Source organism: Pholis gunnellus (assembly GCF_910591455.1).
Source record: "Pholis gunnellus genome assembly, chromosome: 22".
Lineage (NCBI taxonomy): Eukaryota > Metazoa > Chordata > Actinopteri > Perciformes > Pholidae > Pholis > Pholis gunnellus.
In genome coordinates, this window is record NC_136549.1 from 8122793 (window position 1) to 8146857 (window position 24065).

Sequence of the window (24065 nt, forward strand, 5' to 3'; positions counted from 1 at the left end):
CCGGAAAAGGAAGTACGAACCCTGAGTTTCGACCAATCAAAGACAAGCAGGCTACCGGTACATCTGCTGTCTCAGGTTTGTCCATACTTATGAAAGTTAACGCCGTGTGTTTCAAGTACTTTTTGTACTTTATCGCTGATGATATCTTTCCATTTACTCATGGTATTCTTCAGTATTATAACCTCTCGACTTGGCTTGTGAGAAAGCTTCTCTCTGTTAGATTGTTAGATCAATATAGTGAGGAGTGAGCCTAGCTAGCTGTTAGCTCGCTAGCTAGCTGAAGCTTGATAAACTTTACAGACCCGGCGTGCCGCACTACGCGACACAACACCACGCTATTGCTAACTATAGCTTGTTCTGTCAGTCAGCCGGGCGTCGGGTTTAATGGTCATCGTCCTGGTTGGGTTGTCGGTCTTCATGCCACCGTGTATGATTGCATAATTGTAGCCACCAGCGCTGTGTGTGTGTGTGTCAGCCACCATCTCATTGCTCACAGTTGAAGTGCCACGACGAGCCGCCCCACAGCGATGTGCGACACAGTGCTCTGCAGTGGATGTACAGTAGCTGCCTGCCTGGACTAACAACTCTCTCTGGTGTATCCAGGATTATTGTACATATCTGAGAAGATTCATTCAAACTGTGCATTTTATGTCTCTTTACGTCACAGATTGATTGCTACTATGAAGGGACACTAATTGAAGGTGAGTGTGCTGTGGGATAACAGCAAGCAATCCATGATGTGTTGGTGGTGGTGATACTAGACTGCTTAAAAATATGTTGTCTGACAAACCATGTGTGTATGTTTTTTAACAGAGAAATGAGTGCAAGGAGAAGAGGCGGGAAGCCAAACAGAGGAGGGGGGAAGTTTAACAAGCCAAGAGGAGGTGGAGGTGGACGTGGAGGTGGAGGAAGCGGAGGAGGTGGAGGTGGTGGAGGTGGAAGTAAGAAAGGAGGAGCTGGGTGCTGGGATGATGGAGATGATTTCAACCTTGAATTTGGACCCCCTCGTCCTACCAGGTATTCCTTTTTATAGTGAAGGAATTCAATATAAGACTTTAAGTTTGTCACAGTGTGCCCATTCCCTGCTAATTTCCTCTTATACCCTCCTCTCTCCCTCTCTCTTTGTTGACCTGGCTTTACCTCCAGACCTGGTGGCCGTGGTGGTAGCGGCGGCCGTGGTGGTGGTAGCGGCGGCCGTGGTGGTGGTGGTGGCAGCAGCCGTGGTGGCGGCCGTGGTGGTAGCGGCGGCCGTGGTGGTGGTGGCGGCCGTGGTGGTAGCGGTGGCGGCGGCAGGGATGCAGGTCGAGGAAGGGGAGGAGGTAGAGATCGAGGCAGTGGGAGAAGCAGAGACGATGGGAAAAGCAGCGGCAAGGCTCTCCCAAGGTCCCTGGCGAGGACACGAACAAGCCCACAGTCGAGTGACAGCATCAAGCCGGAGATGATGAGCACCATGCCCTTGCAGAGGCTCTTCATGACTAATGAGAACCAAGAGCAACTCAAGGAGCTTCTGCGGAATCTGCAGAGACAGGACTTTGATGAGCCATATGAGTAAGTACATTCTACTAAAGAATACATCCCTTTACCCGTTTAAAGAAACTAATTGGAATTCTATTGAATTCAGTTAAGTTTGTCCGTTGCACGTTGACATGAACTCGTATCATCCTCTCTGCCTCAGTGAATCCGGTTCAGATTATTCAGGGGAAGAAGAGGATGAGGAAGAATTTGACGAGTTGGACCCCCGCGACGAAGGCCAGTTTTGGGCCACTACTGACGAGCCTGTGGAGAGGGCAGAGAGCCCAGCGTATGAGACGGAGTCCGATGACGACCGGCCCACCCCTGAGCCTGTCATCTCCTTATTTGCCATAGGAAAACTTTGCAGGTGATGTTGGGATTTGTTTATTTTGGTGTCGAAAATGATCGCGCATTTCATCTTAAGTCTGTGTTTTTGCTGCTGTTAGTCAGGAACTAAAAAGATTTGAGTTGGTGAAGGTTTCCTTTGTCTTCTAACCCTTTCGTTTCCTCATCTTGACTTTGTGTAGGTATGGGTTTGACAGGGAGCGCGGCAAAAAAGCGCTGGAGTCCGGTGGAGGGGAATTCGGGGCCACTTTGGAACAGCTCCTCTGCCAGATTTTCAGTGAGCGCTACGGCCAGAAAGCAGTTTCCCCTGATGGCCTCGAAGTGGTGCCTATGGATGAGTGTCTGAGCCAGAGGCAGGAGGAAGCTCTGGCTCTATCTGCCATCTATGGTGAGCGCTTCAGTGAGCGCATTGCCAACACAGTCTGGGCAATAACCCTGGACCTCTTATTCCTCTCAGACAATGCTGCCAAGAACGGTAGGCAAGTCGGGAGTCGAGGTGGAGGAGGAGCCATTAACATCCGAGATGTCTGCCGGTTCTTCTTGAAAGGGCAAGGCTGCCGGTTTGGGGACAAGTGCAAGTTCAAGCACGAGCTCCCCACTAAAGGGAGATCTGGGGCTGGTTCCCCAGACCTGGACGGCCCGAGCCAGCCTGGCTTCAGCAGCTACTCTCCTCCCGAGTATGAACTGGAGGTCCGATTCCCCAAAGGGAACCGTTACCCATTCCAGGCACCAGTAGTCGCCTTCAGCACCACCGACGAGTCCTTCGGGGCCGCAGGGAGGCTCAGCGTGACTGAGAGATTGTTCAGAGAAGCGTTGGCCGCGGCAAAGAGCAACGAGCCTGTTGTTTACACTCTGATCACTTTATGCGAGGATGAAACCACCATGAAGGACCTGCTGGCTGTCAGTCATCACAAATACAGCACGCCACCGCCCGTCGTGGTGCTTCCTCCACCACCTCTTCCCGTGGCAAAGAGTGTGAGGATCAACGCTGCTGAAGAAAGCAGAAGTAATAGTACCAATAATAGTACCCATAATAGTAATCATACCAGCAACAGGAGGACTGCTCCACCTGCCAACCGGAGACCAATAGATGGTGAGTCAACAAGATGAATGCCTTTTTTTTAAATTATTTATCGTCCCTATTTTCACCAAATAGAGCTCAACATTGTGTTTGTACATGAGTTAAAATCCTCTGTCTTTAAAGTGAAAGAGACGGTAGAGGCAGAGGAGCTGGATGAGGACGGTGAGGACGATGAGGAGGAGGAGGAGGAGGACGACGTTCCGGTCGAGAGCGAGAGTTACGCCAATCTGAGGAAGAAGATGGCGACGAAGCACAACCCGAAGATAGACAACCTACTGAAGGAAAATGGCAAGCTGTGCCGAGAGTTCAAGAATAAACAGGTGACAGAAGGCCGATCTTTACATTGTGTCACAACTCTCATCTTCTCCAACACGGTGTATGTATTTTAATGCTGTTCTTTCGTCCTCCCGTTCACCCAGTCATCCGGGCGTTTCAGGTCCATGTTGGAGCAGAGGAGGAAACTGCCGGCTTGGCAAGAAAAGGAAAACATCCTCGACCTGTTAGACCAGTGCCAGGTGCTGGTTGTCAGCGGGATGACGGGGTGGGTCACACAGGGTAGCATATAAACAATGTGCAAATACATTATTAAAAAAATATATATAAAGCAAATATCTGGTAGATATACAGACGCTCGGCCCATTCATACCTCTCTGTAACAGATCTGATTCCGTTTTAATGTTTATCTTCTGTGGCTTCTCTGCAGGTGTGGTAAGACCACTCAGATCCCTCAGTTCATTCTGGACGACTCATTGGGTGGACCAGCGGAGGAGGTGGTCAACATCATCTGTACTCAGCCACGCCGCATCTCTGCCATCTCTGTGGCCCAGCGAGTGGCACAGGAGCGTGCCGAGTCTCTCGGCAACTCAGTGGGCTACCAGATCCGCCTGGAGAGTGTTCGGGTACGGCCACGTTTGACTTGTACTTGTGTGTATGTGTGCAGGATTTTAAGCCATCAGCATTAGTCACTGGATCCAAAAGGCAACACATTCTAAGTCCGAACCTAAGTATATGTAGCCGAGCTTTGTGTTGTAAAATAATTACTTCTACCTCTCTCATCACTGACTGACAGACGTCTGCCACCAGACTGCTGTACTGCACCACAGGCGTGTTGCTGAGGAGACTGGAGAGCGAGGCAGACCTCAAAGGCGTCACGCACGTCATTGTGGATGAGGTGCACGAGCGAACGGAGGAGAGGTGAGATTACATAGACCACTCGCAGATGGTACAGAAAGTGTGCATTCAATTTTCAATTAATTGTGCTTTGTTGGCATGAGTGTGAGGCAACATTGCCAGAGCCTAAATTAATATTGATGTTAAAAAGAAAAGGGGACAATTCATAAAATCAAGAAAATAGCAGGGTATCAATCAAACCCTCTCATTGTGCTTTGAGCTGTCACCAAATAGCCTTTGTTATTTAGTCAATCTCAGACGTTCCCTTCTCAAACAGGAAAGTATTTACTTCTTTGTAACTGGCTTCACTCTCCGTCTCTATTTCATCTTCTCTTGGTCAGTGACTTCCTGCTGTTGGTGTTAAAAGACCTGATATTGCAGAGGCCAGACATGAAGATCATTCTCATGAGTGCCACGCTCAATGCCAAACTCTTCTCTGAGTATTTTTACAACTGTCCCACTGTCCACATACCAGGTAATTAGCCCTATGTGGTATCTGTTTTCAGACATGACATACACATCACATGTTCAACTCAGACGCATCATTCCGTAGATTGTTTTTTTTCCTACTAAGTGGATTTCTCTCGTTTCAGGTCGCACGTTTCCCGTGGACCAGTTTTTTCTTGAAGATGCAATCGCTAAATCCCGGTAAGCACTTCAATCCAACAAATATTTAGGCAAACTCGGCTGAGGAATATTAAAAAGTGAAAGGATGTAGTTCACTTTTCGTCTTAATACTAAGTTTTATTTATTTTCCCAGCTATGTCATCGAGGATGGCAGCCCTTTTATGCGCTCGGGGAAACAGAATTCGTCTTCCACAAGTGGACGAGGAAGCAAAGTAGAGCCGAGAGACATGGTGGACGACTTGGGTGACGACATGTGGAACTTCATGTCTATGTGTAAGAAGGACTATGTCAAAGACTCCATTCCAGACCAGCAGCTCAGCCTGCAGGAGCTCACGGTCAGATTCAAAGGTGAGTTAAGAAAAAGTACCATAAACAGAGCTGGTCTGTTTTCTGGGTTCTTATACTGTACCTCTTATCCAAATAATCTGTTAATCGTGTTTTTCTGCAGACACTAAGAAGTCTGTGCTGAAGACGATTGCTACAATGGACCTGGACAAGATCAACATGGACCTGGTGGAGAGCCTGCTGGAGTGGATTGTAGATGGAAATCACGACTACCCTCCAGGTCCGAATCCGCCGTGTATAATCACAGTAGTATGAATTCAAGTCTGGACGTTTCAGAGTGAACTTTTTGTTTCTTTATCCAGGTGCGGTGCTCGTGTTTTTGCCCGGCCTGGCTGAGATCAAGATGCTCTACGAGCAGCTCATGTCCAACAGAATGTTCAACAACAGGGGCAAAAGCAGGTCTGTGTGTCAAGTCGTGTGCTTTTGGCAACTTTAGTTCCTGTTATTGTTAATGTGCATGAGGTATAAAATGAATGCTCTGTGGTAGTTTCTTTTTTTTCCTCCTTTTTGGGGCAAACCAGAATGTCTTGACTTGTTTTTTTAAGGGTTGGTACATGGCAGCAAGAATACCGTGTCACTATAGGGTGATCTTCTATCACTTTAAACGCTCTACTAATCAGAAGCTAACTAATGTGGATGTACTTTCCCATCGCTAGGTGTGAGGTGTACCCACTCCATTCAACCTTGTCCAATGAGGAGCAGCAGGCCGTTTTCAGCCGCCCCCCAGAAGGTGTCACGAAGATTATCATCTCCACCAACATCGCAGAGACCTCGGTGACCATTGATGACGTGGTGTACGTCATCGACTCCGGCAAGATGAAGGAGAAACGGTAACCTCGAGTTGATTCTTTGGATGAACTGTATTTGTATGAATTTGTGCATTTTTAGAGAATAAGCGTTGTGAATTGTACCATCTTTTTGCTGCCACACACAATCGATATCAATCATACAGTAGTTTTTAAATCTGTGCAACGTGGAGTGTTGAACAACTCACTTTAATATCTACATTTCTTCTTGACTGTATTTTCAGGTACGATGCAACCAAAAGCATGGAGAGCCTGGAGGACACGTGGGTTTCCCGGGCCAACGCTCTGCAGAGGAGGGGCCGAGCAGGTCGCGTGGCCTCGGGGATCTGCTTCCACCTCTTCACCAGCCACTGCTTCCAACACCAGCTGGCTGAGCAACAGCTGCCTGAGATCCAGAGGGTTCCTCTAGAGCAGCTCTGCCTCCGGTAGATCCATCAGATTTTTCTTTGGAAACTGGTTTACTGAGAGAAATGGCCAAGACAATGGAGAGAGGGTCCTCTCTCCAGACAGGCCTCACTTGTAGCACCATGTCAAATTCAACGATATGCAATACATTTACCATTTCCCTCTCTCGCCAAACAGAATCAAGATCCTGGACGTGTTTGCTGAGCGGACGCTGGAGTCGGTCTTCTCTCGGCTCATCGAGCCCCCGGCGCTAGAAAGCTTGGATGCAGCCAAGCAGCGCCTGCGGGACCTTGGAGCTCTAACGGCAGATGAGAAACTGACCCCGCTGGGCTACCACCTGGCCTGCCTGCCCGTTGACGTGCGCATCGGGAAACTCATGCTGTTCGGTGCCATCTTTCGCTGTCTCGACCCGGCACTCACCATCGCAGCCAGTCTGGCCTTCAAATCCCCATTTGTAAGAAATCGCTTGCTGCTGTCGGGAAGAACCCACACAATGATTATTAATCAAAAAGTGTCTCCTCCTATAGAAATGCTTTATATATATTTGGTCCTCTGTCTGTTTTCCAGGTGTCTCCATGGGATAAGCGGGATGAAGCCAATGAGAAGAAGCTGGCCTTCGCCTTGGCCAGTAGTGACCATCTAGCTTTGCTACAGGCATACAAGGTAAAGCCTGCACTCATCTTCGTCCGCTTATCTTTGTAGCAATGTTGATGTGGCGTTCCAAACGGTAGCTGTGATGGATTATCCCTCTCTTGCAGGGATGGTGCTGCGCTGCAAAGAATGGCAAACAGGCTGGCTTCCTTTACTGCAGGGAGAACTTTCTGTCCGGGCGAGTCTTACAGGTGAGGCGGTGCTGTCCGAAGCGCCTACTTCATCCTCTTCAACAACTGTGCTGTCATACATGTCATACATGTCATACATGTCTTTAAAAACAAAATGTCTGTTGCGACCTGCGCAGGAGATCGCCAGTCTGAAGAGGCAGTTTGCCGAACTGCTGTCTGACATTGGCTTCATCAAGGAGGGACTGAGGGCCCGGGTTATAGAGCGCATGAGCTCTAAAGGCACCGATGGTGTTCTAGAGGCCACCGGCCCCGAGGTAACACACACACACACACACACACACAACCGCTTTGTAGCGCTGGAAGTGGTTTTATTGGTTGTTCCAATGCACATTAATATATCAGTGGTACAATATAGATATCTAGTACCTCTATCTAGCTTATTTTATAGATCATTTATTTCAATTGTATAAGCTGCACATACTTATTTCAGTCTGCTTTTAAGCACACAGATAAACTACAATCTAACCGTAGTCTTAAAGAGAATCTGATTATAATGATAAACGTTATTCTTTTTCAGGCTAACTTGAACGCAGATAACATCCGGCTGATGTCCGCCATGCTTTGTGCTGCCCTGTATCCCAATGTGGTCCAGGTGTGTATTAATTCTTTCCCTCCATCAGAATAAGAAACTCAAGCCAGTGTATAAGTATAGAACGGTCCCATGCCTTGACTTGACACTCCTGTGTTTGGTCCTTTTTTTTGTTCTAGGTGCGATCTCCTCAAGGGAACTACAAGATGACGTGCAAAGGAGCGATGAAGATGCAGCCCAAAGCCAACGAGCTCCGTTTCATGACCAAGGACGACGGCTGCGTCCATGTGCACCCGTCGTCCGTCAACTACACGGTGAGATAGAAGAGAAAAGATGTGTCCTCGTATCCAACAGCTGTTTAGAGGTACAAGCCCTTTGAGACGTTCCTCTGTGCTCCAGGTTCGCCACTACAACAGCCCCTACCTGGTTTACCACGAGAAGGTGAAGACAAGCCGCATCTTCATCAGGGACTGCAGCATGGTGTCCGTCTACCCGCTGGTGCTGTTTGGAGGCGGGCAGGTCCACATGGAGCTGCACAAGGGAGAGTTTGTCATCTCCCTCGACGATGGATGGATCCGCTTTGCTGCCGCTTCTCATCAGGTCAGAGATCAGAGATGACCGAGATTTGATAGTTTACGATCGCATGCACAACGCTGTTTGGGATATCTTTGCACATCTCACCTTTTAGTTGAAATATAGAAACACGTGATATTTTGATGATAAATAAGCATGGCCTAAACTTCAGTGAGAGGTGATGGTGTAAAAAGGTTACATGTTGTTTGTAACGTTGTTTTTATATGCTCTAAAGATTTAACAGGCTTTTATGAAAAAAAACAACACAATCTACTACATTCTAAAATGCGACAGCTCCCTTCTTGGCACCTGTCCCGAATATAATATATAATTCGGCCCTAGGAGAAGAAGTGTTGCTCGTCTCCCATTCAGCATCCTTTTGAGGGCACATCTTAGCAAACTTTGCTCGCCGTCCGATGTCGCAGAAGCTTAAATGACGTGTGCTAGCAAGTCTTGCCCCACCTGTGCCTCGCGTATGCTGCCGCTGGACTCCCACGACTCCTTCTAGTGGAGAAAACATGATAAAGTGCCCTTTTGGATGCCCCTATGTGGGGCCATATAGTCTGCCCTACATGCTTAAAACAATGTTCTGCCTGCTGTGATGCAGGGTTTGGTTCAGATGTTGGCGCTGTTAGCCGAGGTTGTTTCAGATATTGGCGCTAAATATGTGTGCGTGTTATCCAGGTGGCTGAGCTGGTGAAGGAGCTGCGCTGGGAGTTGGACCAGCTGCTGGAAGATAAAATCCGGAACCCGAGCATGGACCTGTGCAGCTGCCCCCGCGGTTCCCGCATCATCCACATGATAGTCCACCTAGTCTCTACACAGTAGCTCTGCTACTTGACGCCCCCTTTCAACCCTTTTTGTCACCCTCAAGGGCTTAAATGCATGGAGCTCTGCAGTCAACATGTCTCTCTGCTCCTGCATCACTGCCACAGTTTTGATAACATGTTGCGCCATTATTTAGGGCCGTCGGGGTAAACTGCTGGTTCAAATTTGTATTGTACTCCCGCAGACTGATCGGCAGGGCAGATACTGTACTTAGTGTGACGTCCTCTGGTTGAAGTACTGCTGCCACCACCTGGCTGTTTAAGTATCAGTTAACATGAAGAAAAAACTAAACTATTACTCTGTTGCTGCACTGGAGGCTTTTTAAACCAAATTCTGCCTTCAAAGAAAAGAAAACGTGTGTCTATGCGGGTGATTGACAAACCTCCATCATTGTTATTGCTGGAATAAAGCACTTCTCTGTATTTTTTACAAGTCTTATTTTGACATTTAAATGCAACAGAAAAAAGGTGTTTATTAATGCCATACGACAGCTGTAGTTTTATTGGCACACGGTTGATTGTTTAATTTCATATCATTTGTTTATAGTGCATTTTATTCTGGGTTGTGTCTCACTCACAACTGAAGTTTCTTGGGTCCATATTGGATTTCTTACACTGACAGTGGCTGCATACTTGTAATTATTGTTATTTATTTGTAATGCATGTTTCAGAGATCCAAGAGCTTCTGCATGGTACTGCCCTGTTTGTTTTTACATTCACTGAATGTATTTAAATGTAACCGTGATGTCAAAACTACACTTTCACAGTGTGAATGCAAGGGCTTTTTAAATTGGGAGGATTTGGGGAGGATTGCCAATGAATTTGAAAGCTTATTGTCTTAACAAGTGAGGATTTCCAAACCACTAAAAATAAAAAAGCAAAGATAGCCGGCTGTTGGATTTTATTCAATTCATTTAGCACATCTTGTTTAGATTAGTGTTTCATGTGAAGCATAGCTACGTATTGGATGCAACAAAACAATTTACTTACTACAGTGTCAAGTCCTGAACTGGTAAGATATGCGTATATATTTTTTATTTGACAATTTTAAGCACAAACTGTTTTGAGAGCACTTTATGTGCTACTTGGCTATTAAATCTTGTGTATCTGATAAAACAGATCTGTTAATTCTAGCATTCTTCTGTGTACGCATCTAATTTTACAGATGGATAAATAATCTCATATTGGAAGTGACCTCAACAGCTTTTCACCACGGTAAAGTATATGTAACATTATAGACTATCAGGGCTATCAAAACATGTCATAGTAGAGGAACCAAACCTGAATGTAGTTATCTTGTGTTTTCTTTAAAGCCCACCAAATCAAGGTCCTACAGTTCTAGACCCACCAAGAAGACCGGGAGTCTAGAAACACCCAAAAAGAGGTCCTCTAGTGCTAAATCCACCAGGACGGAGGTGGACGTCCTCAGGCCAGCAGCCGTGGAGAATGTCTACATTTCGCACAATGCTGTGGACTGTCTGGAGTTTAGAGGCCAAAATCAAGTGAAAGGGGAAAAAAACGAAAGAAGAAAAGGTAAATTATAGTTTTTGCCAAACCTAAGTTTTAACCCCTTCTGGTTAAAATGATAGGTATGTCTAAATGGCACCACCTGGTGGACACATTTGTAGTGACTGCATGCAGTGCATCTTCACCACATCCGCTGGTGGGAGTGTGCTCACCTGTGTGCGCGCGCGGATCGGGGCGGAACTCTCCGTGCGCGATACAGAGAGCCGAGGAATTGCGACCATGTAGAGAGACATGACATGCCGTCGTGTAAATAAATGAAACAAAATTAACTCGACCTTCAAGGGGTTGCGGGCGAAACACTGGCATGTATACAGAGTTCTGACTGTTGGAACCAGTGCAACGCAGCAATATGGATTTGTTTTTCTTCTGCAAATCCATACAGGAACGCAAACTTGTGCTCGTGAAACTTCATTCATGACGCATAGACTTTAAAAATGTACATACAGCATCTTTATTGTAAGCTGAATGATCCAGAGTTGTGTTTACACTTGTTTCAAAAGTTGGCAGTTATTGATACACTTGAAGTCTGTGAAGAAAATCTTTAAACTGCGTGGGAGACAACCAGAGAAGCTCTATTAATGTTCACTTAATATACACCTAATGTTGAGCATGTGAACGTAATGTGCAAGTTAAAACACCAAAGTGCATGCTAGAAAAGGCCAGCCAAAAGTGCCATAATACTGGACTTGAAGTGATCCCATTAGTCACTTGTTATATTCTTTAAATCCAGTCAATTTATCTTATAAAAATAGGCCACACGAGAACATGCCTAAAAAACTAAAGGGAAGAAACATATGGTTCCAGGCACTGTTAATATTCTCATATATTTCACAATATCAATCCTTTTATCAAATGTACACTCATTGTACAATATCCCTGTAAAATAAATACGTTTCTCTACAGAGTGCATCTGTTCTTGCGACATGGTCCGGCTTTGCTCACTCTGGGGGCTTCTTCTTGGCCTCCACATCCTTCTTAAAGGCCTCAAATTTCTTGGCTATGTTGGGAACCTAGAAAGTAAAACACAGTCAATACTATCTGACGCACAGATACCAGTTGATGAGGTACACCTTTGCTAAAACTAATGTAGTCTAATACAACAGTCCTGCGATAGGTCCAATACCTTCATGAAGGTTATTCAGGTCGGTTTTAGTTGCAACTGTGAATGTAGATATACTTGCCTCGTAGTTTTGAGCCAGGTACATCCCCACAACGTTCCCCAAGGTAAAACCAGCCTGGAAGAGAAACAACAACTGTCATTTAAGGCCAAAATGTCTGCCTTCCTGATAGAGTAACGGCTCTTAAGTTACATGTTAACGTTAACTTAAAGTACTTTCATTAGGTGGTATGTTTAACTGCTCGCTGTAGGATTTATTCCTAAACGTCAAAGTAGAGATTTTCCATAAACCCCGTCAAGAGTTTTGACAGCAATCTCTGAGCGTCCGAGTCGATGTCATGCACGAGAACGTCAATCAAACTCACCAGGAATTGTAGCATGGTGGAATAACGAAGGATTGGCAACGGCAGACTAATGTGCTGACTTGAAGTCGGACAGTTAAAGGTTGGAGGGACGAAATCAACCAATCTACTTGGCTAACGAAGCTAGCGCGTCATCGACAATACGCATGCGCGAGAAAACAATCGATTATCGCGTTATCTTCGGAGAACAAGTACTGTAGTCTTTTCCTCAGCCTGGCCTGTAGCTTCTTCTTCTTATTCCAAATTAGAAAACTACAACTCCCTACACCAAATAAAATATATCATCCAGCAAGTGGGTGTTGTCGCAATGGTGGTGTCTGTCGGTGGGACATTGAATGACTTTGGCTCCACCACGAACATAGCTAACGTTAGGTTTATCATTTTACTCACGCCGCGAGCATGGAGGCTCTTATCCCCGTGATAAACAAGCTCCAAGATGTGTTCAACACAGTGGGAGCGGATGTCATTCAGCTCCCGCAGATAGCAGTAGTTGGGACTCAGGTAAGATGCCCTGACTGTGTGTACTTTGTGATTTAGCGGCTGCCATGCTAGCTAGATAACCATGCACAGTTAGATATGGCATTATGGGGAGAAATGTTACAACATGTTGAGAAATAATGAATAGTCAGACATGAATTGTGGCTTCACAGAGGCCTTAGTCAGGCAGCTCTGCTAAAAAAAAACACTGCAAATGTTGCTCGACTGCTGCACATTTAATTTGGAAAGTTTGCATTGGCAGTGGAACCTATTTTGATCATATTCAAACAATGATATTTTAAGAGCCACATCCAGACACTAACTGCTGTTAGCCAAAACCAGGCTGTAGCTCTGATCCAGCATGGTCCCATGTCAGGCATAGATAGGCCTGGTGTGTTAAATCAGAAAGTGAATGTAGGTCATCGCTCATCTAACTCGTATCTGTGTCTTGTGTCTCCAGAGCAGTGGTAAGAGCTCAGTGCTGGAGAGCCTGGTGGGCCGGGACCTGCTGCCCCGTGGGACTGGTATCGTAACCAGGCGACCTCTCATCCTCCAACTGGTCCATGTAGATCCTGGAGATGCGAGGAAAAATGATGACGGTGGTGAGCATCAAAATCCCTCTAATCTCTCCAACTCCCAAGTCTCCCAAGGATTTTGCATCAATCATTTGTATGTTATGCTGGATTCTTACATATACATCACCATCATTCCCCTTTTTTTTAGGCTAATAAACACACGTAGGGAACAGGCCCATTGCTTTTGTTTCCTGTGTGAAAAAAAAGTCAACAGTTTTAAAGTGCTGTCTCTGTCACTGTGTTTCTAATCATTTGCAGATTCCAGGGAGTGAAAAAAAGCACACAAAAGGTGCATTGTACAAATTCACATTCAATAACATGGACTAGCCTCTTAGTTCTGCTCCCCCCCTCCTCAAAACCACACCTGTGATTCCAGCTTTATTCTCCAGACCAGTAAATGTCGCCAGGCGTCGATCCTTAAGTTAGCCGTGCTTAGCTTAGCTTTAGTAGTTGACTTTGAGGTTGTAATAGTTGTGTTTTCCTCCTTATGAGAATGCGATGCTACAACTGTAACCCGTACTGTTTTATTCTGCTTCTCAGGCAGAGAAGGTGAAGACTGGGGCAAGTTCCTACATACGAAAAACCAGGTATGAATTTTATGAAATGGAATATTCAGTTAATACTCTCCAGACCATTGCTTGTCTTTGTGTTCATCATTTTTTTTTCTTTTTGCAGATCTACACAGATTTTGAAGAAATCAGGCAAGAAATTGAAAATGAAACGGAGCGACTATCTGGGAATAATAAGGTGAGTCATGGATGGAGGGGTTTTCATCTATACTGTTGAATGAGGAATGCAAAATGTTTGGGTCTCAACCACACGTAGTGCTGTTGGTGAGAAACAAAACTAAGATGCATATTATCCTCACAAAGCGTGTCTAGTAATGCATTCAGTTTGCTTATAAAACTAATTAAGAGATGTCATTGTGTTTAAGACAAAACATTGAAAAAAGTACATATGATAGCCAAGGACCTGATGATGTTTCAGATGATATTAAACAGTCTCAGTAGTGTCAACCTAATTGAACAAAGATGCGTGGGATAGACGGAAGGATTTGGTTTGGACTAAGTGATTAAGGGGGTAGAAGTGATTAGAAGGTCTCGAATGATAAGAACATAATCAAAGCTACATATATACTGTAGATACACAACTCTTTAAGTGCAAACCATGACTAACTACTGCAGCAGTAAAGGAGGGGCGTTTGGTGCATGAGAAATGTATTCCTTCTTTCTTTTGCCAGTCAGAAAACTCGGTGCACGTTCTGGGCTCGCTGCAGGCGAACCAAGGATTAGTGACTAGCACACAGTACGTACAGAGAATTACAGTAATCCAGACGCAATGAGATGAAAGCGTACACAACTTCTTTCTCCCAAAACCTGAGGATGTGAGTTAAGGACTGACTTTGGAGATAGCCCTGAGCTGAGGCAACTGGGTTTCCCAGCAGAGCTTATACATACAGTGTGTTTATCAAAGTTGAGACCGCAGTTGAAAATCACACCCACATCTTCTGGCACGTAGCTTCAGGCTGCTGGCGCCCAAAGGGTTTGGTGACGCTGCTTCTAGAAAGCTGAAAGGAGGGCAAAGATAAGAAAGTCTAACTTTGGGTTATTTACATTACCACGGTTATCTGAGTAGCTTAGCAGAGTTGGGGTTTTACATTAAGAACACTGTTTTATCAGAAGTGTCTGTGACAATAGAGACCCTCCCCATTTAAATAAAGCATACACTCCGCTATCAGTCATTCCAAAACTTATTTTCTCGATTCGTTTAGGTGTTTGCTGTCTGAGCCCCTCAGCTGTGGAAAGTATCTTCCTTTAAGTCTCACTTTTTATATTGGTGTAACTATTTAGATTGTTCTATCTTGTTTACATCTTAAGTTCTGGATCTTGATATTTCTATCCAGGTTTTCTTGTAAAGCACTTTGTAACTTCATTTAAAAAAAAGTTAAATATTGATAACGTTATTGTTACTTTTAAGTTATTGTTAGTGTGACAGAGCTAAGCATCCATTTCTCTGAAAAAATAAATGCATGGGAATCTTCAGTCCTCTGCATGATAAACCACGATTAACCAGTTTCTCATGTTGTAACTTCTCATCCTAATCCAAACAGAGATGGAGCCGCCGGCTACCTGGAGAGGAAACAGCTTGGGGGTGCAACAGGCAGATTTTTAGTGGGTTTTTCAAACATTGCTGGGTATTTATTTATTCAGAGAACCGGATGCTCAGCTGTGTGGCCGGTAGCAGACACACCCGGCGGTGTCAAAAAACGGCACCGTGAGAGTTCAGCTAACACCTCTAATATTGTCTTCTTCAGAACTGACAGCCACTTCAACACGTCCTGTGAAACTCCGCTGAGCGACTCTATTGCGTACATGTCTGTTCTTTTCTCGTCCCTCTGCAGGGGATCAGCGATGATCCCATTCATCTGAAGATATTCTCTCCCAACGTTGTCAACCTCACGCTGGTGGATCTGCCTGGAATCACTAAGGTAACGCATGCTGTACTTCCTGCCGCCCTACTCCCCAAGGCTTTGATCATCTCGTACCCCTGGGGAAATTTGTTATACAGCACTCTCTTTGTTAAAAGGTACAAATGTTGAATATTAAAAAACACGCTGTCCCAGATATGCATGGTCACTGGTGTTAATTTCCCTGTCTGGTCTATGTTTTTGTGTATACCTGCAGGGAATTTGTAACTGGTTCTTGATGCTTCTAAACTAGGCGCTGTCAAAGCCAAAGTGTCTGCAGGCTTTGATTCCAGCCTCATTAGTTCACCCCCTGCGGTTAGACGTGTTGATTTGAGACACACCCCCCCCCCCCCCCGCGCGCTGTAGTCTCTAATTAATCAAATTGAGTCTTTTCTTTGAATTGGTATTGCCACCTTCAGGTGCCCGTGGGTGATCAACCTATTGACATCGAGGTTCAGATAAAGGACCTAATCCTGAAGCACATCGCGAACCCCAACTGCATCATCCTGGCCGTCACGGCGGCTAACACAGACATGGCCACCTCGGAGGCACTCAAGGTGGCCCGGGAGGTCGACCCCGACGGTAAGAAAACAAAACACTATCATAAGTTTCTTTCTTTTAATGTCAATCAACCGTTATTGACTCATTGGTACAAAGATGGTGAATAACAGCTGCGTATTGGTACCAGTCGTAGAGATGATGACCTTTTTAAATGACTGTGACTCACCAGGCAGGAGGACACTGGCTGTGGTCACCAAGCTGGACCTGATGGACGCCGGCACCGATGCTATGGACGTGCTGATGGGCAGAGTCATTCCCGTCAAACTCGGCCTCATTGGAGTAGTCAACAGGTCTGGACAAGTACATTTACTGTTATGGAATATATGATGAAATAGTCCATCACTCATAACAGAGATAAGTGTGTTCTGATAGAGACGAGAGGCTCAATAGAGATGAGTGTACTATTATACATATTTAATGCTGCTATATCAATATCTATTGTTTGTGATTACAGTGATGAAGGAATAGATTGTGGGATGTTTGGCATTATACAAACTGTCAGCCTTAAATCCTTCATCGTTCAGTTCAGTTTAACAAACATCAATAACTTACAAATCACAAATTCGTACAAAACCGGATGCAGTAGCCTATTATGGTATGCGGTTTATTAGGCTGCATAAGATATGTAATATTGATGGATGTAAGATCGTCTTCCCAGGACTAATTGATGGCGTATTGTATTTAAACGTTTAGGAGCCAGCTGGACATCAACAATAAAAAGTCTGTGACCGATGCCATCCGAGACGAACATGCTTTCCTTCAGAAGAAATATCCGTCTCTTGCCAACAGAAACGGGACCAAATACCTGGCCAGAACCCTGAACAGGTAAACCTGAACTACACATGGAAGGCTCGTGGTGCTATCGCTGTAAACCATTTTACAAACCCCTGTGTCACCGCATCAACAGTTTTGCATATGAAACAGAAAAGCAAAAGAAACATTGTGCTTCTGTCATTTTCTGTCATTATTACTTAAACCAGGTCAGACTGCACTGTTTCATTTTGAGTATATCATTTTCAGGCAAATAAATATGCAATTGGGTGAGTGGTTCTGCAGCCTATTAGTGTGCAGAATGTTTCCTTTGTAGCTACGTTCATTTTCCTTTACTAGGTAGTATTCTTTCTGCCACCAGATACCCACAGCCTGTCTTTATGAAAAAGATATATCATTCTACATTTTTCCAAGACAGAGAGTGAACAAGGAATAAGATGCGACACAGATATATAAGTATGAATGTAACCAGGACCCATAAAGTTATGTCAGCGCGTCAGAAGCAGCCCTGCTATTAATAACAACAGCCATCAGAGAAATCGGCCTTTTATTTAAACAATGGACGCTCCGCTTTACAAATTCACAACTCGTATCTGCATAACAACAGCACCCTCTGCCCTTCACCTCCATAATGTCAGGTTACTGATGCATCACATCAGAGACTGCCTCCCTGACCTGAAGACACGGATCAACGTGCTGGCAGCCCAGTACCAGTCCCTGCTCAGCAGCTACGGTGAACCCGTGGAAGACCAAAGCGCCACCTTGCTCCAGCTCATCACCAAGTTCGCCACAGAATACTGCAACACCATAGAGGGCACGGCCAAATACATCGAGACGGCAGAACTGTGAGTACCGGAGCCTCTCCTCCGCTCGGCCACAGGGTGATGCTGTTGATCCAGCGCTGGGAAAATGAGCAAAACGACTGCATTGGTTTCATCATTTAATATGATACAACTTGTAATTTGAGGCACGCACGGCCTCGGCGGAGGAGGAGCTGACAGGAGCGTGGGCCACGGGGTTCACATCACAGCTAATATCCCCCCGTTGCTATTTTTCAGGTGTGGTGGAGCCCGAATTTGTTACATATTCCACGAGACTTTTGGCAGAACATTGGAGTCTGTGGATTCTCTGGGAGGACTCAGCACCATAGACATCCTAACGGCCATAAGAAACGCAACAGTGAGTGCTGCTGCATCATCCCATAAATATGACCTTGTTACTTCACTGAGCTATTGTAAAGCAACAGAGCTTTTCTTTTTGTGAGATACAGTCTATCCTTTTGCTTTTGTTGCTCACTTAAAACAGAGCTCTGGGTAATAGTTGCTAACCTGCAGCCCCCCTCGCTTCCCCCCGCGTCAGGGCCCGCGTCCGTCCCTGTTTGTGCCCGAGGTTTCCTTCGAGCTGTTGGTGAAGAAGCAGGTGAAACGCCTGGAGGAGCCCAGTTTGCGTTGCGTGGAGCTCGTCCACGAGGAGATGCAGAGGATCATCCAGCACTGCAGCAACTACAGCACACAGGTAAAACAGCGAGGCTCACTTCTTCACATGTATTGATCTTTCGCTCACACACACACACACACATTCATATTCATAATGTTTTGTCCTGCAGGAGCTGCAGAGATTCCCTAAGCTGCATGAGGCCATTGTGGAAGTAGTCACCTCCCTCTTGAGGAAGAGACTGCCTATCACCAATGAAATGGTACCGTCACGTTCAGCTCTCTCTTTGAAATTGTGCTTCCGTTGCCTGCAGTCATTATCTTTCAGGGTGACTTCAGGTTTAAAGAGAACCTGAAGCACAACATTAGTTTGGTAACTTAAGTTGTCCTTTTTTCTTGTCACAGGTGCATAACTTGGTTGCAATAGAGCTGGCCTACATCAACACCAAACATCCAGACTTTGCAGACGCCTGTGGGGTCATGAATAACAACATAGAGGTCTGTACTCATAACTACACACCATGAAATGCATAACTTTTTCTGGCAGAATAAAGAGAGAAACATGAAGCTCCGGCTTTCTCTTGTATTGACAGTAAAGCAGATTACACACTTGGATCATGTGAATGACAGTGTGTTCATAGGACAGAGGTTTGATTAATTAATTGTCTTTTGTTGCCTGATTGTTCAAATTTTAATATTTAATCTCATATTTTGGTGTCTGACCTTTGCCAATCCATTGTTATTCATACATTCTTTCTGACTTTTAAAATGTTCGGATCAGAAATCAACCAATTGTATTTGAGCAACCTTTTTCAAATAGTTGACTCTTGAATTTACCTTCTGGAATTTTTTAAAAGGGGAAACTAAACCACATCAATATAAACAGTTAATATTTCAATGCTATAAATTATTCAGTAGGTATTAAAGTTCACAGTTGGGTATTTAGTTTCCTAAAGGATTTAAATGATTATGCCCTCTTTGTTTCCACAGGAATGTCATCTTTATTTAAATTACATTATTGTTATTTATGAGATCATTAATCTGTTGAAAAGTTGCAGGTGGGATTTGTATATATTACACAGAAAATAATCTACACTGTGACATGATACCATTTGTGTTTAATGAGCATAATAGATGGTAGAATATTTATTTAACAAGTAGGATAACTTCCTTCATTTTGAGTCTTTCAGTGACAGACTTCCCTAAGATGTGTTTCATTTTTAGAATGAAAACTATTCTTTTAACCAGTGTGTGTTCTTGTGTATTTGAAGGAGGAAAGGAGAAACCGAATGAGAGAGCTGCCCTCTGCAGTGTCCAGGGACAAGGTAAAAACAACAACCTTATTTTAAAATATAATACAGCAGCTCATGTGTTCTAACGTTTGGTTCCAGTCTGCAGAGTCCCCCGTCATATAAAGAGGACTTGTGCAGTGTTAATCGTTCATGGCACTACAGGATGAGGGTCTGTGAACCGAATGCCTCGGATAGTTTCCATTGAGGAATTTTATCCCACATCTCCTCTCAGAAAGTCTCCTCTCCTCACCTCAAATGACTTTCAACTGCCAACTGTCTTTCCACATTTCTTCTCAGTGCTTTTCTCTCTCTCTCTCTCTCTCTCTCTCTCTCTCTCTCTCTCTCTCTCTCTCTCCATTCCTGCTCTCATATTCCTGTTAGTCTGTTGGCAAAGGCCCGGCTCGCCCAACTGGGGTTTCTGGCGAGCCTTCTGCGTCTGGAGCAGACATGGACGGTGCCAAGGTGGGCACAAACGCAGCTCTCTGGCTCTGTGCGGGGCTGATGGTGGGGCATGGATGGATGGATGGATGGATGAGCATGGGCTGCTGGCATGCACTTTCATCTTTGTCTCTTGATGCCATGCTCTTGTTTGGCTCTGCCTCAGCCTGTGTGGATTTGCACTAACAACCGTTGTGTTTCCTGCAGACTCTGTCCCCAAAGTTGGTCCACCTGTCTCACAGAAAAAGCCTTTCTCTCTCCGTTTCCTTTTGCAACCTCTTAACACTTCGGTTGCCCGTTTTTATTTGTACTTAGTTTGTCGGAAATATGTGATAGTGGAAGTTCTACTGCTGTGCATCATCAACCCAAGCCTGTTTGTAAATTACCCTAAAATATGCACTCGCAGACCTGCTAGCGGCATGGCTGTAGGGATGCCGATCCGTCGGTCGCTCCATCACTTTTGTCCAGACTGAAATAGCTCAAACATGACTGGATGACCATGAATTGCGTTGTAAACATTCATGGTCCCCAGAGGACAAAAGCTACCTGCTCTGGTGATCCCCTGACTTTCCCTCTAGCGCCACCGTGAGGTTGACATTTGTGTTTTTGCAACAATCGAATGGATCGGCGTAACATTTGGTACGGCCATTCATGTTCCCCTCAGTATCTCTTGACTTCTCATCTCCATCTTTCACATTTTCATTTGTCAGCTATGCTAAACTGAGCTCGTTAGTAGGATTAACATTATACCTGCTTTACATGAGCTTTTTAGAATTGTCATTGTGATGAAGTTAGGATTTAGCTAAAAGCACCATTGAATTTCAGTCAATAAAAAAACAAGACTATTGCTTTTTCATTAACTTGTGCAGTAATAGTTCAGTTCATTTCCTCTCTATGAACTTTTTTTGTGTACGTGCCTGTTTTGACTTGCGTTTGCACTATTGCATACGAACCGGTGAAGGTTATAATGCTACATTCCTTAACCCTCTTTTCCCTGTGAACCCTAATGACAAGAGAAGGGTGTTGTTGTAATCATTTGTTGGACTAATGACCATTTATTTTCATATTTCTTGTGCTCCTGGCTCGTCAGGCCCCAGCAGCAGGGACCCAGGGGGAGCAGGAGGGCACAGGGAACTGGAGGGGGATGCTGAGGAAAGGAGAGGACGCCCCTGGCTCCGGACCTGGAAGCCCCCTTAGAGGAGCTGTTAACCTGCTCGATGTGGTAACTAATCATAAGCCTATCGGCATGCCACATTATAAAGATCACAGTATTTAACGATTGATTCAAAACATGATCTCTCTTTCCCCTCGAAGCCTGTGCCGGTTGCCAGGAAGTTGTCATCACGTGAGCAGCGGGACTGTGAGGTCATCGAGCATCTCATCAAGTCTTACTTCCTCATCGTCCGCAAGAACATCCAGGACAGGTAAGCCGGCTAGCTCCTCTTAAACAGAGGAGCCTGGTGAATGTCAATATTTTGTATTGTCAACTAATCCTAACAATGAATTGACGAACAATTAATAATTGGCGTAGCCAAAGCCGGATGAAGCTTATTTCTCTGTGGCCTTTGAAAAGGAGTCTGTCAGACCACTTCAGACCAACAGATGGCAGTGTGGCCTCTAGTTGTGTATTGTCTCGAAACATTAACATCAGAGGAAGAAGAAGATCACCATGCTTGCTGTGACATGTGCCCGCTGAGTTTGTGAGTTAGCAACAACTATTGTTTCTATATTATGAATGAGATAACCTTAAAAGCCCCCATGTGATCGCAGTGCTCTGCTGTAAGGTTAGTAGGTTGTTCTGATTGCTTTGCAAATGCTGTACCATACATACCGACACTGCTTTCATTTCTGGCTAGAATTGTCTGGGTCAGATGTCTGCTGGTAGATATTAACCAGAGCCGTCATTACACGACGTCATCAAACATTACCTACAGTTTCTTTTTGTAAGTAATGTTGAGCCAATACACCCTCCTGCTGTCGTAGATACTCACCAATGCACCAAATGTATATTAATCCTCGGCTGAAAATTGTCCAAAAAATGCAGTAGTTGCTCCTGTTTGAGGAATATTTGCTAAAAACTAATGTGCCCAGCTGTTGTAGAAACATGACCGAGGATTTTTCAAAGGTTGAACTATGTATTTAGGAACTGTTTAAGATAAATGTGTTGTAGGAACCAACAGGCTCGGGGGTAGAAGCCACAGACAGGATAGGGAAGTCAGAAAGTATTGAGAAAACATTGTTTTGGGGATTTTATTAGGATTTATTCACAATATCAAACATTGCCACCCTTAAGAATTTCTCCCTGGATAATGTGTTCACAATGTGGTTGCAACTCTAAACATAGACATACCATAACAATTACCAACAACCATGGCTGACAAAAATCAATTAACAAGATTTGACCAATTTGATTCTTTTCCATCCCACCAAAGTAGATTTTTTTTTTTCCATATTGTTGCTCCCTGGCTACTTTGATAGGAATACATTTATTGTATTCAATTCATAACTCGTGATACTTCTACAGGCACGGCCACCTGGTGGGCCAAACTCGAGCCCCTCCATCTAGGGGAACAACACAATCACCAGGCCATCTTGCCTCCTTGTTCTCTGCCATCTGTTCGGTCTGTTTCCTCTCTCCCTCGCAGTGTGCCAAAGGCAGTGATGCACTTCCTGGTCAACCATGTGAAGGACAGCCTCCAGAGCGAGCTCGTTGGCCAGCTGTATAAATCTGGCCTCCTCAACGATCTACTGACTGAATCGGAGGACATGGCCCAGCGGCGCAAGGAGGCCGCCGACATGCTGCAGGTAACGGATGCCCACCGTTTAGTGTCTAGTTCTCCGTGATTAATTGAGGATCCATTATCAGTCACTTCATTGTTGTATGCCTCTGCTAATTTCTCCAAACATCCACCTAGACTCAAGGATGAACGGATTAGATTCACTCTGACCTCATGTACGTCCTATTGTCATGTCTCAGGAACGCTTTGAGCAAATTATTTCAAATTTGGCACAAACGTCCACTTTGGCCACCGAAGTCAGTTAATCCTTGAGTCCAAGGTAACTGTGACCTCAGAAAACACTAACTTTCATATGCTAATGAGGTTTTGGACAGACATGGATGTAAAGTGAGACATGACTGGTTGTACTGTGAGGCATTCATTGTAGTTTGACTTTGTTTTGTCCACAGGCTTTGCAGAAAGCTAGCCAGGTGATCGCAGAGATCAGGGAAACACATCTGTGGTGAAAAATCAACAAAGGGAGCTGAACCCGATCTCTTAGTGCCTCATCATGCCTAAAGGACCGACGCTCCACGCGTTCATGTCTGAACATGAAGTTTGGATTTGCAAATAAGAAAATGCACTGTTCTGATTCCTGCTTGAAGTAGGTATCATATTGGCTCGTAAGCTAACTGGAAGAAATGTAAGTTAATTTATTTAAAATACTTGGTAATGTATAGAGTATATGGAAATGCACAGTTTCTGTTAAAGGTGAAATTTTAGAAACTGCAGTTGCCACCCATGGCTCGAAAGCACACTACTTTAAAGTTTAACACGATTAACCAGTATGGAAATGAAAGTTTTGGTGCTGTTTTGGTAGCTCCACAAAGCTTTGTGCTCTGGGCTCTAAATATTCCTCTCATCTGCAACTGTTTCATTTAGGAGTAGCTGTCATGTGTCTAACCTCAGAAATCGGGTAACCAAATGTAAATACATGAGTTTCAGCAAATGTTAGTTCTCTGTACTTCTTCACTTTATTTTTTGCACTGTTGTCACCGTACTGTATAGAAAGTCCATTATTCGGACACTATTGCAATCAGAATTTTTATTTATTAATGTTGTTAAATGATTTGTGGATAACGTTAAATTATTTACATATCGCTGCCTATATGTGAAATTCACAGTGCACTGTGGTTGTGTATGGTTGCCAGAAGAATAAATAATGTATTTTAATGCCAGTTCAGTTTTGGATTCATTTACTTTTAA

General features: G+C 44.6%; 2 protein-coding genes across 3 annotated transcripts; both read left to right on the plus strand.

Moving 5' to 3' along the window:
- The first annotated feature begins 942 nt into the window (after nt 1–942).
- Nucleotides 943–9922, plus strand: dhx57 (DEAH (Asp-Glu-Ala-Asp/His) box polypeptide 57). Its single transcript, XM_079184238.1, has 23 exons — nt 943–1017; nt 1147–1548; nt 1676–1879; nt 2040–2950; nt 3062–3258; nt 3358–3479; nt 3642–3837; nt 4008–4132; nt 4450–4583; nt 4702–4756; nt 4869–5083; nt 5184–5300; nt 5383–5479; nt 5737–5910; nt 6111–6311; nt 6469–6745; nt 6859–6954; nt 7050–7133; nt 7250–7387; nt 7651–7725; nt 7842–7976; nt 8062–8262; nt 8920–9922. The coding sequence occupies exons 2-23, from the start codon at nt 1439–1441 to the stop codon at nt 9061–9063; spliced, it is 4008 nt and encodes a 1335-aa protein (XP_079040364.1). The 5' UTR covers nt 943–1017; nt 1147–1438; the 3' UTR covers nt 9064–9922.
- Nucleotides 9923–12453: 2531 nt separating this feature from the next.
- LOC306714115 (dynamin-1-like protein) lies at nt 12454–24029 on the plus strand. Of its 2 annotated transcripts, XM_079184062.1 has the most exons (19): nt 12454–12569; nt 13006–13147; nt 13661–13707; nt 13796–13867; nt 15522–15608; nt 16007–16169; nt 16318–16438; nt 16842–16973; nt 17558–17764; nt 17978–18098; nt 18279–18434; nt 18526–18615; nt 18758–18850; nt 19624–19677; nt 20026–20106; nt 21173–21304; nt 21397–21506; nt 22728–22887; nt 23270–24029. In XM_079184062.1, exons 1-19 carry the CDS (start codon nt 12468–12470, stop codon nt 23324–23326), a joined length of 2127 nt encoding a protein of 708 aa, XP_079040188.1. In that variant the 5' UTR covers nt 12454–12467; the 3' UTR covers nt 23327–24029. The 2 variants fall into 2 exon arrangements, with proteins under 2 accessions (XP_079040188.1, XP_079040189.1); XM_079184063.1 differs by lacking the exon at nt 20026–20106.
- The last annotated feature ends 36 nt before the right edge of the window (nt 24030–24065 follow it).